This window comes from Oncorhynchus gorbuscha, linkage group LG16 (assembly GCF_021184085.1).
Source record: "Oncorhynchus gorbuscha isolate QuinsamMale2020 ecotype Even-year linkage group LG16, OgorEven_v1.0, whole genome shotgun sequence".
In the NCBI taxonomy this organism is placed as follows: Eukaryota; Metazoa; Chordata; class Actinopteri; order Salmoniformes; family Salmonidae; genus Oncorhynchus; species Oncorhynchus gorbuscha.
In genome coordinates, this window is record NC_060188.1 from 79535188 (window position 1) to 79552617 (window position 17430).

Below are 17430 nucleotides of genomic sequence, written 5' to 3' on the forward strand. Positions count from 1 at the left end.
GAGGTCTATAATTTGTTTTCTGAGGTCTTGGATGATTTATTTTGATTTTCCCATGATGTCAAGCAAAGAGGCACTGAGTTTGAAGGTAGGCCTTGATATACATCCACAGGTACACCTCCAATTGACTCAAATGATGTCAATTAACCTATCAGAAGCTTCTAAAACCATGACATAATTTTCTGGAATTTTCCAAGCTGTTTAAAGGCACAATATAACCACATTAAAACTGTCAGTTTTCCCATTGTAAACCGACAGAGACATTCTAACCATGGGCGAAGGTAGTCTTCCCACACCAAGACAGAGCTTTTGATCTGGAAATATGATTAACATTTAAACAAGGGTCTTTGATGACGGCTACAGAGCGACTCCCTAATCCTTAAGTCTTTGATGTTGTAATTAGCTGTGCCAGACGCTACTTCTCTGCCACCTTTTATTCCCATTACGGCTGGACTCAGAAGACACGACCAGGAAGTAGTCGGAGAGAGCTGAGCAGGCAGTCTAAATTCGCTACAAAAATCATATGATCAAAACATGGATCGAGAGCATTTCAGAAACAAAGCTCTAGAAATCACATCCGCCTGCGGAGCAGCTGCTCCTTAGAATCTTGAGGAGGCTTGATGACATCAGCGCCTGATTTGAACCACACAAATGTCAAAAGAATTTCACAATCCCCAAGTAGAAAACATTCAAAGTTGCTAGTGTGTATTGGGTTGAAAATAACACTTTCAGCATTGGCCGCAGATTATTCCCAGTCCAATTCTAACACTCACACCAGCTATATATAATCTTTATGTTTACACCATAAATATGTCAAGTAAATATTACCACAACAGGAAAATCAGAGCCTACCTGTGCTGATGTGATAGCAGAGTGGAAGTGGTAATTATTGTGATAAAATGTTAATAGGAAAATGTATGTTCAGTGAGTCGGAGGCTAACAGGCAGTCTGTACAAAGCACACAGAGAGAACTGAGAAGTGCATAGTCTCCCCCTGGTACAGAGTGTACTAATTGGAAACTATATGGCTGGAATAATCAGCTCAGTAAAATAAGATGGACTTTATTTATCAGTAAGTGGTGATACCAACTATCTATGAACCACAACAAAAACAACCCTCCATTTACTTGCCTGACTGCTTTCGCAGACGGTTCAAATGAGTCAAAACAGTCCATATTAACGACCCAGTCTCAGGGAGGACATGCAGTACACATACCACTACATCAGCACTCTACCACATCCCTTCTTTCTTACAGAACGTACGAACGAGGAATAAAGAAAAAGGAGAAACATTTAGAAAAATAAAGGAAAATAGGTAAAGGTCAATTGTGGCTCAGTGAAACATTTGAGGTTTCACTGAATTGTAGTTGGTTTACTATTCTTGTGAGGTCTTCTGGTACTCGAAAGTATTGTAAAACGTGTCCACACACACCTTTCAGCTTTGATGTGAATTACGGGCAGAAGTATTGATCCTCGGCTGGTGGTTTTGTATTCTTACTCCCTCCACAGGTATTGATCCCGCTCAGCCCAGTCAAAACTGTTCGCTGCTCTGGCCCCCCAATGGTGGAACAAACTCCCTCACGACGCCAGGACAGCGGAGTCAATCACCACCTTCCGGAGACACCTGAAACCTCACCTCTTTAAGGAATACCTAGGATAGGATAAGTAATCCCTCTCACCCCCCCTCCCTTTAAGATTTAGATGCACTATTGTAAAGTGACTGTTCCACTGGATGTCATAAGGTGAATGCACCAATTTGTAAGTCGCTCTGGATAAGAGCGTCTGCTAAATGACTTAAATGTAAATGTAAATGTTGATGGTAAAACCGGTGACATTCCATTCCACACGGTAAAACTGGTGACATTCCAATCTACACGGTAGAACCGGTGACATTCCAATCTACACGGTAAAACCGGTGACATTCCAATCTACACGGTAAAACCGGTGACATTCCAATCTACACGGTAAAACCAGTGACATTCCAATCTACACGGTAAAACCGGTGACATTCCAATCTACACGGTAAAACCGGTGACATTCCAATCTACACGGTAAAACCGGTGACATTCCAATCTACACGGTAAAACCGGTGACATTCCAATCTACACGGTAAAACCGGTGACATTCCAATCTACACGGTAAAACCGGTGACATTCCAATCTACACGGTAAAACCGGTGACATTCCATTCTACACGGTAAAACCGGTGACATTCCATTCTACACGGTAAAACAGGTGACATTCCAATCTACAAGGTAAAACCGGTGACATTCCAATCTACACGGTAAAACCGGTGACATTCCAATCTACACGGTAAAACCGGTGACATTCCAATCTACACGGTTAAACCGGTGACATTCCAATCTACACGGTAAAACAGGTGACATTCCAATCTACACGGTAAAACCGGTGACATTCCATTCTACACGGTAAAACCGGTGACATTCCAATCTACAAGGTAAAACCGGTGACATTCCAATCTACAAGGTAAAACCGGTGACATTCCATTCTACACGGTAAAACTGGTGACAAACACTGGTGACATTCCAATCTACACGGTTAAACCGGTGACATTCCAATCTACACGGTAAAACCGGTGACATTCCAATCTACACGGTAAAACCGGTGACATTCCAATCTACAAGGTAAAACCGGTGACATTCCATTCTACACGGTAAAACTGGTGACATTCCAATCTACACGGTAAAACTGGTGACATTCCATTCTACACGGTAAAACTGGTGACATTCCAATCTACACGGTAAAACTGGTGACATTCCAATCTACACGGTAAAACAGCTATCAACATAAAGCCACAATTCCTATTAGAAATGCATACACTTAGGTGGAGGGGTGTCCTCCCCAGTGGTTAGAGCTCATTTAAAAAATAATTAGTTGTATGTAAGGGCTCCCTCCACATGGTATACATCGTCCAACGAAATTCCTACTTGCAGGTTCTTTCTCGACAATGCAACAATAACAAATGGTAAAAGAGGAGTGGAGGGATTCCCTACACCAATGAATGACCCTTAATTACCCAGGCAGTCACCAGCTAATTATGACTATTATAGGTCAAATAGGGGGTGCTTATATTTGTCCTGTTTCACACATGTACACATGTGTAACCTGTACAATGTGTGGTGAAATGGAAATGTGTTTTTTGCATATCCCACTCCCCCTGAGACACCCCTGGAGAGTGGGGTCATGGCATGGGATCAGCCATTATTGACGGCAACCTGGGAGCGATCCCCCTAGTCGGCTTGAGGATTCAAACTAGCAACCTTTTGGTTACTGGCCCAAAGCTCTAACCGCTTTACCTGCCGCCCTCACTAGGCTGCATGCCCCGCTAGGCTGCATGCCCCGCTAGGCTGCATGCCCCGCTAGGCTGCATGCCCCGCTAGGCTGCATGCCCCGCTAGGCTGCATGCCCCGCTAGGCTGCAGAACCCCCCAGGCTGCAGAACCCGCCAGGCTGCAGAACCCGCTAGGCTGCATGCCACGCTAGGCTGCATGCCCCGCTAGGCTGCATGACCCGCTAGGCTGCATGACCCGCCAGGCTGCAGAACCCGCTAGGCTGCATGACCCGCTAGGCTGCATGACCCGCTAGGCTGCATGACCCGCTAGGCTGCATGCCCCGCTAGGCTGCATGACCCGCCAGGCTGCAGAACCCGCCAGGCTGCATGCCCCGCTAGGCTGCATGCCCCGCCAGGCTGCATGCCCCGCTAGGCTGCATAACCCGCTAGGCTGCATGCCCCGCTAGGCTGCATAACCCGCTAGGCTGCATAACCCGCTAGGCTGCATGCCCCGCTAGTCGGCTCGAGGATTCAAACTAGCAACCTTTTGGTTACTGGCCCAAAGCTCTAACCGCTTTACCTGCCCCCCTCGCTAGGCTGCAGGACCCGCTAGGCTGCAGAACCCGCTAGGCTGCATGACCCGCCAGGCTGCAGAACCCGCTAGGCTGCATGCCCCACTAGGCTGCCGAACCCGCCAGGCTGCATGACCCGCTAGGCTGCATGACCCGCTAGTCGGCTAGAGGATTCAAACTAGCAACCTTTTGGTTACTGGCCCAAAGCTCTAATCTCTTTACCTGCCCCCCTCGCTAGGCTGCATGACCCGCTAGGCTGCATGATCTGCTAGGCTGCATGACCCGCTAGGCTGCATGATCCGCTAGGCTGCATGACCCGCTAGGCTGCATGATCCGCTAGGCTGCATGACCCGCTAGGCTGCAGAACCCGCCAGGCTGCATGCCCCGCTAGGCTGCAGAACCCGCCAGGCTGCATGCCCCGCTAGGCTGCATAACCCGCTAGGCTGCATAACCCGCTAGGCTGCAGCATGACCCGCTAGTCGGCTCGAGGATTCAAACTAGCAACCTTTTGGTTACTGGCCCAAAGCTCTAACCGCTTTACCTGCCCCCCTCGCTAGGCTGCATGCCCCGCTAGGCTGCATGACCCGCTAGGCTGCATGACCCGCTAGGCTGCATGCCCAGCTAGGCTGCATGCCCAGCTAGGCTGCATGACCCGCTAGGCTGCATGCCCCGCTAGGCTGCATGACCCGCTAGGCTGCATGACCCGCTAGGCTGCATGACCCGCTAGGCTGCATGCCCAGCTAGGCTGCATGACCCGCTAGGCTGCATGCCCAGCTAGGCTGCATGACCCGCTAGGCTGCATGCCCAGCTAGGCTGCATGCCCAGCTAGGCTGCATGACCCGCTAGGGTAACGGATGAAGCATAAGTGCCATCAGAGAAATGACAATCTGACAAACATCTTTTATAGGACAGCGTACACCAGTTGATTAACTGACTGAATCAGTAACAAGAGCCTGTGTGCCTGCGTCGTCCAGCTGGTGTCACGGAGAGACATGCAGAGATCCTGATTCATCCATCCATCTAAATTCTAAAGCCCACTTAACCAAAGCATTTCTTCTAGACGCTCTCTCTATCATTCCCCCTGCGGTACAATATGCAGAGGAGGATGACACTTCGAAGGCAGCCCCAGAATGCAGAGGGTGTGTGATGGTTATGACAAGCCCCGGGGCATCATTTCTAACCGTTGCATAAATTACACACTAAATACCCACGTGCGCTATTTCTGAAAAGGTCGCACGTACAAAAATATATATACATGCATGTTCCCTGTTACAAATCAGCCCCATCCTGAAGCTAGGCCAAGGCAGTTCTAAAGGAAACAGCAGACTTGATTAAATGTCTTTGTAAAATGTCACTTTTGCAGTGACACTTGTTGTAGGGCTATGCTATCTGACACAAAAAGATTATGAAAGAACAACATTTGCAAATTGATGTGGACCTGTAAACCGATAGTTGGAATTTAAAAAAGGGCCTAATGTTTTGCATTCACTTTTCCTCAAACCTATACGCTGCACTGCCCGAATTCTAAAATATTGTCTAGTTACCGTGGTAGCCATACACACTTCAAGGCAAAAGATCAAAAGTCAGTTCACCTGTTAAATTCTGTGTTATAAACCACGCTCCCTATCTTATTCATAGAACAAAATACTTGAAATGGCCTATCTAATAAGCCCAATTAAATGAGGTGATGCATATGGTAATTTGTTGTAGGCTATGGCTACTTAGGGAATATGAACCAATCACGGTCAGAAAAGGTGAATAATTTATTCTGTAATGGTTATAGAACCGATGGATTCTGTATAAATGCAATAGTCTACCCCCAAAAATTGAAAATGCAGTATTCAGACGTAAGCTACAGAAGTAACCTCCAACCGTCTGTTCCCCCGGTAATAAACTGCGCTCCAGATCGGAAGCTAGAGAGCAAAATACTTGAAATAGCTTATCTATTTACGACTGTGAAATGGGTCCAATTAAATGAGAGCGGGGACTAATGGTATACTTGTTGTAGGCCTATGCTACCTCGGGAGTACTAAACCATTACAGAAAAGGTGAGGAATGTATTATGCAGAGATCATGAAAATTAACTAAATAATATGCTAGGAAATAGAAGCCCATTTCATTTTTTTTTAATGCAAAGATAAGAGAAAAAATCTATTTAGTTTCTCACTAACGGCAAATAATTGCATCTGGTTATTATCCTGTTTATTGTTATGAATAAACGTGTCCATCATATACCCCATTTGCCCAAAATACTAATCTACTTGCCTTCTTGCAATGCAATATTTCACCTACTAGAAACTGTGTACGTATGGTCTAAAGTTTGTGAGAAATTGAGCACATTTTCATGTCATTTTCACTTTTGCGTGAAAATGACCCACGCATGTTTTGGGGTCTATTTTGTAGGTACAAATGGTTTATAAATGAAGGTCTCTGATGGTTATGGGCTCCCGAGTGGGGCACTGCATCTCAGTGCGAGAGGCGTCACTAGAGTCCCTGGTTCGAATCCAGGCTGTATCACATCCGGCCGTGATTGTGCGCCGCCCTATGGGACTCACAAGTGGCCCAGCGTCGTCCGGGTTTGGCAGTCATTGTAAATAAGAATTGGTTCTTAACTGACTTGCCTAGTTAAATAATGGTTAAATAACGTTTTTTAAATAAAAAAGTTAAAAAACATTACAAACCCTGATGTTCATGATGGTTATGAAAAGCCCTGATGTTCATGACGGTTATGAAAAGCCCCGATGTTCATGACGGTTATGAAAAGCCCCGATGTTCATGACGGTTATGAAAAGCCCGATGTTCATGACGGTTATGAAAAGCCCCGATGTTCATGACGGTTATGAAAAGCCCCGATGTTCATGACGGTTATGAAAAGCCCCGATGTTCATGACGGTTATGAAAAGCCCCGATGGTCATGAGGGTTATGAAAAGCCCTGATGGTCATGAGGGTTACGAAAAGCCCTGATGGTCATGACGGTTACGAAAAGCTCTGATGGTCATGACGGTTATGAAAAGCCCTGATGTTCATGACGGTTATGAAAAGCCCTGATGTTCATGACAGTTATGAAAAGCCCTGATGTTCATGACAGTTATGAAAAGCCCTGATGTTCATGACAGTTATGAAAAGCCACGATGGTCATGACGGTTATGAAAAGCTCTGATGGTCATGACAGTTATGAAAAGCCCTGATGTTCATGACAGTTATGAAAAGCCACGAAGGTCATGACGGTTATGAAAAGCCCTGATGGTCATGAGGGTTATGAAAAGCCCTGATGGTCATGACGGTTATGAAAAGCCACGAAGGTCATGACGGTTATGAAAAGCCCTGATGGTCATGAGGGTTATGAAAAGCCCTGATGGTCATGACGGTTATGAAAAGCCCTGATGTTTATGACAGCTTTGAAACGCCCTGATGTTCATGACGTTTATAAAAAGCCCTGATGGTCATGAGGGTTATGAAAAGCCCTGATGGTCATGATGGTTATGAAAAGCCCTGATGGTCATGACGGTTATGAAAAGCCCTGATGGTCATGACGGTTATGAAAAGCCCTAATGTTCATGACGGTTATGAAAAGCCACGATGGTCATGATGGTTATGAAAAGCCACGATGGTCATGACGGTTATGAAAAGCCACGATGGTCATGATGACACAGAAAAGAAGGTGAGGTTGGAGACAGGACCGGTTCATTCAGCCTCAGCGCATCCCACTTTTCCCAGGGGCCTTGAAGGGACTGGTTGGAAGCAGGTTGTTGAGGTAAATTAAGAAGCCAGTGTTCCACATTGTTACGTTACAGCCTTATTCTAAAATGGATTAAACAAAACATGTTCCTCACCAATCTACACAGAATACCCCATGATAAAATGAAAACAGGTTTATAGAAATTTTTGCAAATTTATAGAAAATAGAAATACCTTATTTACATAAGTATTCAGACCTTTTGTTTTTAATTTAAAGTTATTAAGTTCTCGTTTTTCAATCAACCAACAAAACACATTCCACATTCACAGATGTGACAGAATTTAAAAAAGAAATACAAATAAAATAAAAATATAATAAACATAATGAAAAATTATGAAAAAATAAAAATATATCTAAAAACTTGCAGCAGCACTATCAAGGTTCTTATTAGCTATTTCCAGCCTTAGCTGAGATTATGAGCAAATAATTAGTTTTTACAGAACTTTACACAAAATGCATCTGCTCATTTCCCTAATCACCCCATTCACTCTGTCCAATTTGAAATATAGTTGAGTAGTGGAGACCAGAGTCTATCAAACTTGGGCTGTCTCTTGAGGAGGTCATAAGTGAGCTTTTCAAGAGGGAGAAAGTCAACAATCTGGTCAATCCACATTTTAATGTAGGAGAAGTATTAGAGGCCCACAATAGAAGAATACATTTCTTAGCAAAGTATGTAATAGTTCTAAACAAATATTCTCTGTCAGGATCAAGAACAATGTCCTGCTGGGCATTAAGAATATAGATACACGGGGTCATATCAAACTGGACATCAGTATTTTCTGTGCAGCAGTATGTATGGATTGCCAACATCTGGAAATCTCTCTACAGCCCCGAAATACATGCAAATAGGTTCCTCTTTCAGAGGTACATCTTTTACAGTTAGGAGACATGTCTGTTTTCATTCTATGGAGTCTCAAAGGAGTGTAATAAAATTTGTACAAAAATGTGTAATTAGATTATTTCATTTTTACATTAGTAGAGGAGCAGTATACCCTGTTGCAAACCTCCGCCCATAACTCATCACTGATAGTCAGACCAAGGTCCTTTTCCCAGATTATTTTCAAAGGAGTAAAGGAGGAGCCGCCTCTTCAGAAAGGGGTCTACAGATATAGGAGATTTTACCTTTAATGGATTGTGCTGTAGCAAGAAGGGTTTCAACTTCATTCAGCTGAGTTCTAAACCTCCTCTTGGAAATAAATGAGGAAAGGATATGTCTAATTTGAAGATATAAAAATAAAATGGGATCTTGGCACATTGAATTCACTGCAGAGCTCTTGAAAGGATTTCAGTGTAGTGGTTTTCTGATGAAATAGGTCTGAAAAGGTCCTGATTCCTAGAGTATGCCAAAGATTAAAGTTGGCATCCCTCTGGGCTTTTGGCAAGTCTGGGTTGCCTACTATAGGCGAGTGAGAACATATTTGGGAGGAGATGGCCAGGTATTTCTTACAGTCCCTCCACGCTAGTAGGGTGCTGTAAAGCACAAAGGTTTTTGCTATGTTGCCCACTTCACTAAAGGTATTAATGAATATCATATAATTGAGCTTAGGGGCAATGAACCACAGGATTGGGCTTCTATCTGAATCCATGTGGACTCTTGTCTGTTTGTGATCCATGTTAGCATGTTGCAGATTTGGGCAGACCAGTAGTACAATTGAAGGGAGGGAAGGGCAAGACCACCCTTAGAATCAGGTTTCGATAGAGTGGAGAAATTGATCCTAGGTTTTTTATTGCCCAATATAAATTTGGTGATGCTTTGGTTACCGTAATTTCCGGACTATAAGCCGCTACTTTATTCCCACACTTTGAACCTCGCGGTTTATACAATGTTAGGCTATAGAGCATATCCCTCTCAGCTAAAGGAACATAAATATAGATTAGACGGCTATAATGACATTTAGCAGGGCGGGTGGGTCTTTGGATGGCGGCTATATGTTGTCTTACCTTCTTTAGTAATAACAGTAATCGCTTTTAGTCATTTGTCTATTTCTAGGTGACCAGGATTGTCTTTCAAAAAACGTTTTTCCTCTTTGGGAGTTTTGAAGTGTCGCAGGGCTCCTTGGTGAAGAATCCTGAGCTCGGTTGGGTATTTGAATCCCCTAAAGATACATCGGTCAATGGAGTATTTCTTCACCTCGTCAAACTCTCGGCGCTTTCGGATCCTTCCAGCTGACAGGTCCTGGTGTAAAGGGAGTTTGGCGTTTCCCACTGTAATGGTGTTGATTTTCACCGCCTGTAGGACTCGTTCCTTGTCGGTGAATCTCAGGAAACGTATGGTGATTGGGCGCGTGGTTGTCTGGCTGCTGGTGGGGGCCTCAGTGCTCGGTGAGCTCTCTCTCGGGCCTGTCGGTGGACAGGTGGAGCCACTCGGGAAGTTTGTCTTGCAGGTAGCGGATCAGTGGCATGTTTCCCTCTTCAATTTTTACCCCAGATTTAATAGAACACAATTATTCCTTCGCCCCCCGTTTTCTAGGTCCTCTTGTTTTCTCTTCCAGATACTCTATTTTATTTTTAGCATATACTATTGTTTCCATGACACCTGTCAGTAAGTTTTCCATGGATAGGATTTACCTCTCTGCCTTAACCATCAACGTGCGGCACCTGGACATCTTGTTGTTGATGTCAGGCAAACCATTTTCCAGGATTGTCACCTTGCCCCCTGTCACACTGAGCTGAGAGTTAATGCCATCTAATTTGATGTTGAGTTCTGTACATTGGGATCTCAGCTCAGAAAGGATGTCGTTGACAGAGTGCAAGGTTAGCATTTGTTGGGCCTCTGGGGGACGGGTCCTCTCTCCTGGCTAATGGCTTTTTCTGAAGCTAGCTACTTGTTGGAGGCTTTTTCTGAAGCTAGCTACTTGTTGGAGGCTTTTTCTGAAGCTAGCTACTTGTTGGAGGCTTTTTTGAAGCTAGCTACTTGTTGGAGGCTTTTTTTGAAGCTAGCTACTTGTTGGAGGCTTTTTGCCGCTAATGCTCGAGTCCGGGTAAAAATGTTACCAGTAATGTCACCTTTTGTAGCCGCCATTACTTTTTGACTAAAGGTAAAGGAGTTTAAACTTGAAGTGCAGGTAAGATTAAGAATTGGAAACTACTTGAGCGGAGTTCTTAGTTCATGCGGCCATCTCGTTCAAGGGTCACATGATCCCCCGTATTCAGACTTTTTGTTAAGAGACTCAAAATTGAGCTCAGATGCATAGTGTTTCCATTGATTATCTTTGAGATGTTTTGACAACTTGATTGGAGTCCACCTGTGGTAAATTCAAATGATTGGACATGATTTGGAAAGGCACATACCTGTCTATATAAGGTCCCACAGTTGACAGTGCATGTCAGAGCAAAAACCAAGCCATGAGGTCGAAGGAATTGTCCGTAGAACTACGAGACAGGATTGTGTAGAGGCACAGATCTGGGGAAGGGTACCAAAAAATGTCTGCAGCATTGAAGGTTCCCAAGAACACAGTGGCCTCCATTACTCTTAAAGTGAAAAGGTTTGGAACCACCAAGACCCTTACTAGAGCTGGCTGCCCGGACAAACTGAGCAATCGGGGGGGAATGGCCTTGGTCAGAGGGGTCACCAAGAACCCGATGGTCACTCTGTGGAGAACTGTCCAGAAGGACAACCATCTCTGCAGCACTCCACCAATCAGGCCTTTATGGTATAGTGGCCAGACAGAAGCCACTCCTCAGTAATAAGGCACATGACAGCCCACTTGAAGTTTGCCAAAAAGCACCTAAAGACTGTCAAGACCATGAAACTTCCAACTTCAACTGTATGTGGCATTACAGAGATGAGGTAGTCATTAAAAAAGCACGTTAAACACTATTATTGCACACAGAGTGAGTCCATGCAACTTATTAGTATACTTGTAAGCACATCTTTACTCATGAACTTGCCATAAAAAAAGGAGTAGAATAGTTACTGACTCAAGACATTTCAGCTTTTCATTTTTAATAAATTAGTAAACATTTCTAAAAAAGAATTCCACTGACTGACATTATGGGGTATTGTGTATAGGCCTGTGACACACAATATACACATGATCGATTTGAAATTCACGCTGTAGCAAAATATTTGGAGAAAGTCAAGGGGTGTGAATACTTTCTGAAGCCACTGTACAGACAGATCACTAAGGAAACAAAAACAAGCAGATCTTCGAGAGGGAGAGAAAAGCCTGGGAAATATATTAAGCGAACAGAATGAGTTCAAGGAGCAAGTGTGATTTACTATTTACTTGATTGATTGATTTATTTATTTAGCAAAGTATAGAGGGAGAGATTAGCTGGATGTGGAATTAAACTAGACAGGTGAGAGCATTGAGGATTAACTGACTGTAGATATAGGCCAAGTCTCTTCACGGGCATTAAAGTAACATTCACTGGCCCTGAGCAGTAGAATCTCTATGGAATCACCGGTGTCACAAACTGACTTCTTTAACTACAACATGAATGGCACATACCGCAATAAAATGCACAACCAAAACCTCAGCAAGCTTTGCATATTTTGAAGTTTGCTCATCTCTCGCAAAGCGAGCCTTTAATTCCATTCCAGTTGAATCGTTCATTTCTTTATCAGCTTTGACAACAGAAATTATAAGTGGAATGGTATATGAGGAAGGAGAATCCTCAGAATATCATTACTATGGTAATCAGTAGCCCCACTTATTTGCATCTTGCACAGAGATCACGCACAGGCTCTCTCACGCACTCACTCAGTGTTTCTCTCAAACCATGTTTTTTATATTAACATTAAGGTCAGGTGTCCTCACCCTTTTTATGGCCAAGCTGGAACTGAGATCCAGGTAATTATAATCCACGAGTAACTAGACTACACCTGACAGACTGTAGATGTAGCCTAAACACCTAAAAAAAGTCCCCTTGGAAATATGTAAGAGCCTCGTGAATTACGCTGAACTTTCACTTTCCCATAATCTCCTCTATAACTCCTGGGTCTCCCTCCTAGGTAAAATACCTGTGATCACTGGACAGTCAATTAAAGGGCTATATAGTAGCAGGGAAACAGAGAGCGGTGGTCTTAGATGACCAAGGAATCCCAGTCCAGCACAAAGGACTAACCGATCAGACAGAGTCTGAGGACCCAACAACACAAAGCAATGTAACTAGTAGGAGCAACCCTCTCATCGGCATTAGAACAGCATCTCTGTATCCACATGCTGTATTGTCCGGCACACAGCATCTCATTAGCACAGAGAGACTGTAAAAGATAAGACATTCCCTCTGTTCATAAACACGGAGGTCTGACTCTGGCCAACACAGCCCAGCGATAAACACTGCCACGCCAGTGGAACAGCACCGCTCAGTCAGGCAGAGAATTATTCAGGGAGGAAGAGTTGGAGCCACTTTAATTAAAAGGAAAAAGAGGCCATAAAGAAGAGGGACTTGAGAGGGAGACAAACTTTGTGAAAGCTTCATTTGAATTTTAATATGCATCATTGTCTCGATTATCATTATCATCACACCCTCACGGAAATCAATTAAAATCAAAATGTCATTGCATTCCTTCTGAAGCAGACAGGGACAGGATGCAGAGGTACTACGCCACAACAGTGGCAACACAGCCAGGGGTGAATGAGAATCAGGAGTCATTGAACGCTAACTGCTCACACAATAGCCATAATTACAAACTACAGTACACTGCTGTGATGTGGGAATACAAAGAACTGGAATCTCACTGTGGAATCCCTCAGAGATCCCAAAATAAATCCCTCTACACAAATGATTCTACAGTATTCCCAGGAAGCTTACTTTCTGGGAGAACTGGAATGTTTGAATATGCTGGACATCACAAAATGGAGCTGTAGCCAGGTATCCACTATGAGTATCTAGTCATGTATTCTAGTCAAGGCTCATCTTAAATAACTACTGCTGTACACACCTTTTCTATTCATATACTGTCCATAGTCTATACACACCATTATATATACAGTGCATTCGGAAAATATTCAGACCCCTTCACTGTATCCACAGTTTGCTACATTACAGTCTTATTCTAAAACGTACAAAATTGTTTTTTTCCCTCATCAATCTACACACAATACCCCATAATGACAAAGCAAAAACCGTTTAGAAATTTTAGAAATGTATTAAAAAGTAAAACACTGAAATATCACATTTATATAAGTATTTAGAACCTTTACTAAGGAATTTGTTGAAGCACCTTTTGCAACGAGTACAGCCTCAAGTCTTCTTGTGTATGGCTCTACAAACTTGGCAAAACTGTATTTGGGGAGTTTCTCTCATACTTCTCTGCAGACGCTCTAAAGTTCTGTCAGGTTGGATGGGGAGCGTCGCTGCACAGCTATTTTCAAGTCTCTCCAGAGATGATGGCTCTGGTTGGGCCACTCAAGGACATTTAGAGACTTGTCCCAAAGCCACTCCTGCGTTGTCTTGGCTGTGTGTTTAGGGTCGTTGTCCTATTTAAAGGTGAACCTTCGCCCCAGTCTAAGGTCCTGTGAGCTCTGGAGCAGGTTTTCATCAAGGATCTCTGTACTTTGCTCAGTTCATCTTTCCCTCGATCCTGACTAGTCTCCCAGTCCCTACCACTGAATAACATCCCCACAACATGATGCTTCCACCACAATGCTTCCCCGTTGGTGCCAGTTTTCCTCCAGACGTGACGCTTGGCATTCAGGACAGAGTTCAATCATGGTTTCATCAGATCAGAAAATCTTGTTTCTCACTGTCTGAGAGTCCTTTAGGTGGCATTTGGCAAACTCCAAGCAGGCTGTCATGTGACTTTTACTGAGGAGTGGCTTCCATCTGGTCCCTCTACCATAAAGGCCTGATTGGTGGAGTGCTGCAGAGATGATTGTTCTTCTGGAAGGTTCTACCATCTCCACAGAGGAGCTCTGGACCTCATGGCTTGGTTTTTGCTCTGACATGCACTGTCAACTGTGGGACCTTATATAGACAGGTGTGTGCCTTTTCAAATCATGTCCAATCAATTGAATTTACCACAGGTGGACTCTAATCAAGTTGTAGAAACATCTCAAGGATGATCAATGGAAACAGGATGCACCTGAACTAAATTTCAAGTCTCGTAGCAAACAGTCTGAATACTTATGTAAATAAGGTTAAATACATTTGCAAATATTTCTAAAAACCTGTTTTTGCATTGTCATTGTGTATAATTCAATATTTAATGAATTATAGGATAAGGCTGTAACGTAATAAAATGTGGCAAAAAGGGAGGGGTCTGAATACTTCCTGAATGCCCTGTACATACAGTGCGCTCCAAAAGTATTGTACTACGGACAAAACACCTCTAAGCGGTTCACCTGATATGGATGAAAATACCCTCAAATTAAAGCTGACAGTCTGCACTTTTTTGTGCTGCAACCATGTTGTCTCTTTTGTCGTGATGTGCATTTTGTTCTGCATTTTATTCTTGATCCCATTCCCCGTCCCCACAGGAGGCCTTTTGCCTCTTGCTAAGCCATTATTATAAATAAGAATGTGTTTTTAATTGTCTTGTTAAATGAAGGTTAAAAATATATAGGTCAATGACTATTTCAAATATACTTGATTGTATTGGAGCAATGGTCCATTCCACTATACAAATTGGTTTGAATATCACAGTTTAAGTGGAGATTGCTTGAGTAACAGTTGTGTGTGCTGACTGAGTGAACTCTTACCTTGCGGCCGTCACTTGCGTGGCAGTTGACGTTTAACGGAGTGAGCAGGGCCATGAGCTTCTCTTCATTTCCACTCCTGCAGCGGAACAAAACATAGAGAGAAAAAACTAAAAGATATAGATCTATCCGAACGAGTAAGTGAGAAAGAGAAGGGGAAATGTAGTAGTATCTTTAGATACCTTTTCAGTATCTTTAACTAAAAAAGGATAACAAAGGAATAGGAAAGGAAAGTGGAAAGATTTGCCCAAGGGAGTGTTTCAAAATGGACAGAACGGAGACCTAAAAAGCATTTTGTCTGCAGTCTAAACCAGGCCAGTAACTCTGACTACACTGGTCAAGAAAGATTGTTAGATAACAGACAACGGTGAAAAACACTGATGCTGTAACGCTCAATGAGTGAATGGGTGTGGAGTCAGGCGCAGAGAGCAAAGGATGCGGGAAAAAACACGCTTTCATGTCCAAAATCAAAGGAACAAAATAGTTATACCCAAACAGGTGTAACTATTACTACAATAAGTACCCTTAGGTAAAATACCAGGACAGCGAGAAAACCCAACAAAACACTAACACCTCTCACAAATACAGAAGAACAAGCCTGCACAAACAGAAGAGGGCTACACAAACTTAAATAACCCCACCCTAACAACCAAACAATGAGCAGGTGAAACCAATTAGACAAAACCAAACGAACACAGAACAAAGGATCGGTGGCAGCTAGTAGACCGGCGATGACGACCGCCGAGTGCCACCCGAACAAGAAGGGGAGCCACCTTCGGTAATATTCGTGACAGATGCAGTGTACATTCTTTCCTTATGCCAAAAGAGATATATTCTTTGCCAAAGGCTATGCAGAGACGCCTCCGGATATCCGAGTCAGCATCTCCACTCTACCTGGTGCGGAGATTCTTCCTGTGTTATTCTATTCTTCCATCCCTGAACACAATACACACACTGAACACACACTAAACAGTCGGCAATGAGGTCTGATGCAGCGTGATGGTTCATGGTGGTCAGGAGCCATATGGAGCTTCAGCATCTCCTGCCAGGGTCCCTGAAGCCAAGGGCCATCCCCTCCCCTCCCAGGTGCCAGTGTGACTGCATGATATTTCCATAGATCCACAGAAAGAGCCAGGGCCCGGGGTAAAAGACAGTCCTGAATATGGACGGACAACAGAACAAACTCCAGTAAGGGCCTACGCTCCAGTAAGGGCCTGTGCTGTGTCCTCCTCATTCTCCTCTGTCCTTGGGTCTCTTCACCCTCTGGCTGGTACCAGTAGCCCTGCTGCCTGATCCCTGAGCATGTCAGTCATAATGTTGGCATGTTCAGGGAGTTTATTTATTAGGGATGTCCGCTAACTCTTGTAGTTGGTGACCGGTGACGGGAGGCCCAGTCATAATGTTGGCATGTTCAGGGAGTTTATTTATTAGGGATGTCCGCTAACTCCTGTAGTTGGTGATCGGTGACGGGAGGCCCAGTCATAATGTTGGGATGTTCAGGGAGTTTATTTATTAGGGATGTCCGCTAACTCCTGTAGTTGTTGACCGGTGACGGGAGGCCCAGTCATAATATTGGGATGCTCAGGGAGTTTATTTATTAGGGATGTCCGCTAACTCCTGTAGTTGGTGACCGGTGAGGCCCAGTAATAATGTTGGGATGCTCAGGGAGTTTATTTATTAGGCCCAGTCATAATGTTGGCATGCTCAGGGAGTTTATTTATTAGGGATGTCAGGGAGTTTATTTATTAGGGATGTCCAACTCCTGTAGTTGGTGACCGCTAACTCTTGTAGTTGGTGAACGGTGATGGGAGGCCCAGTCATAATGTTGGCATGCTCAGGGAGTTTATTTATTAGGGATGTCCGCTAACTCCTGTAGTTGGTGACCGGTGACGGGAGGCCCAGTCAGGATGTTCTATCACGGCAGCGAAGCCAGCCAGTCACTGATTTACCCAGATGGACGTCAGAGAAAGAAAGAAAAGGTTATTTCTTCGCCCCCTGGACCAAGCTTTGCCAAAGTCCCTTCAGTGACGATGCATTCACAACCAGCGGCTTTGCTTTCTTCTGCGTGTCTCTTTCTCCACTTCTCTTCTCCTTCCGACGGTAAACTGGCCTCAAGAGATCCTTCATTTAAATGCACAATAGCATCCCCAGGTTTAGCACGGAGTGGAGGCCACATGTTTAACGCT

The 17430-nt window shown here is 44.0% G+C and overlaps 1 protein-coding gene across 3 annotated transcripts in view; it reads right to left on the reverse strand.

Moving 5' to 3' along the window:
• The window catches only part of tnksa (tankyrase, TRF1-interacting ankyrin-related ADP-ribose polymerase a), a 175574-nt gene that overhangs the window by 64849 nt on the left and 93295 nt on the right, over positions 1-17430 (reverse strand). For all 3 annotated transcript variants that reach the window (XM_046304579.1, XM_046304580.1, XM_046304581.1), the window contains one exon: positions 15248-15323. In XM_046304579.1, coding sequence (XP_046160535.1) covers positions 15248-15323 — 76 coding nt within the window. The remainder of the gene's footprint in view (positions 1-15247; positions 15324-17430) is intronic.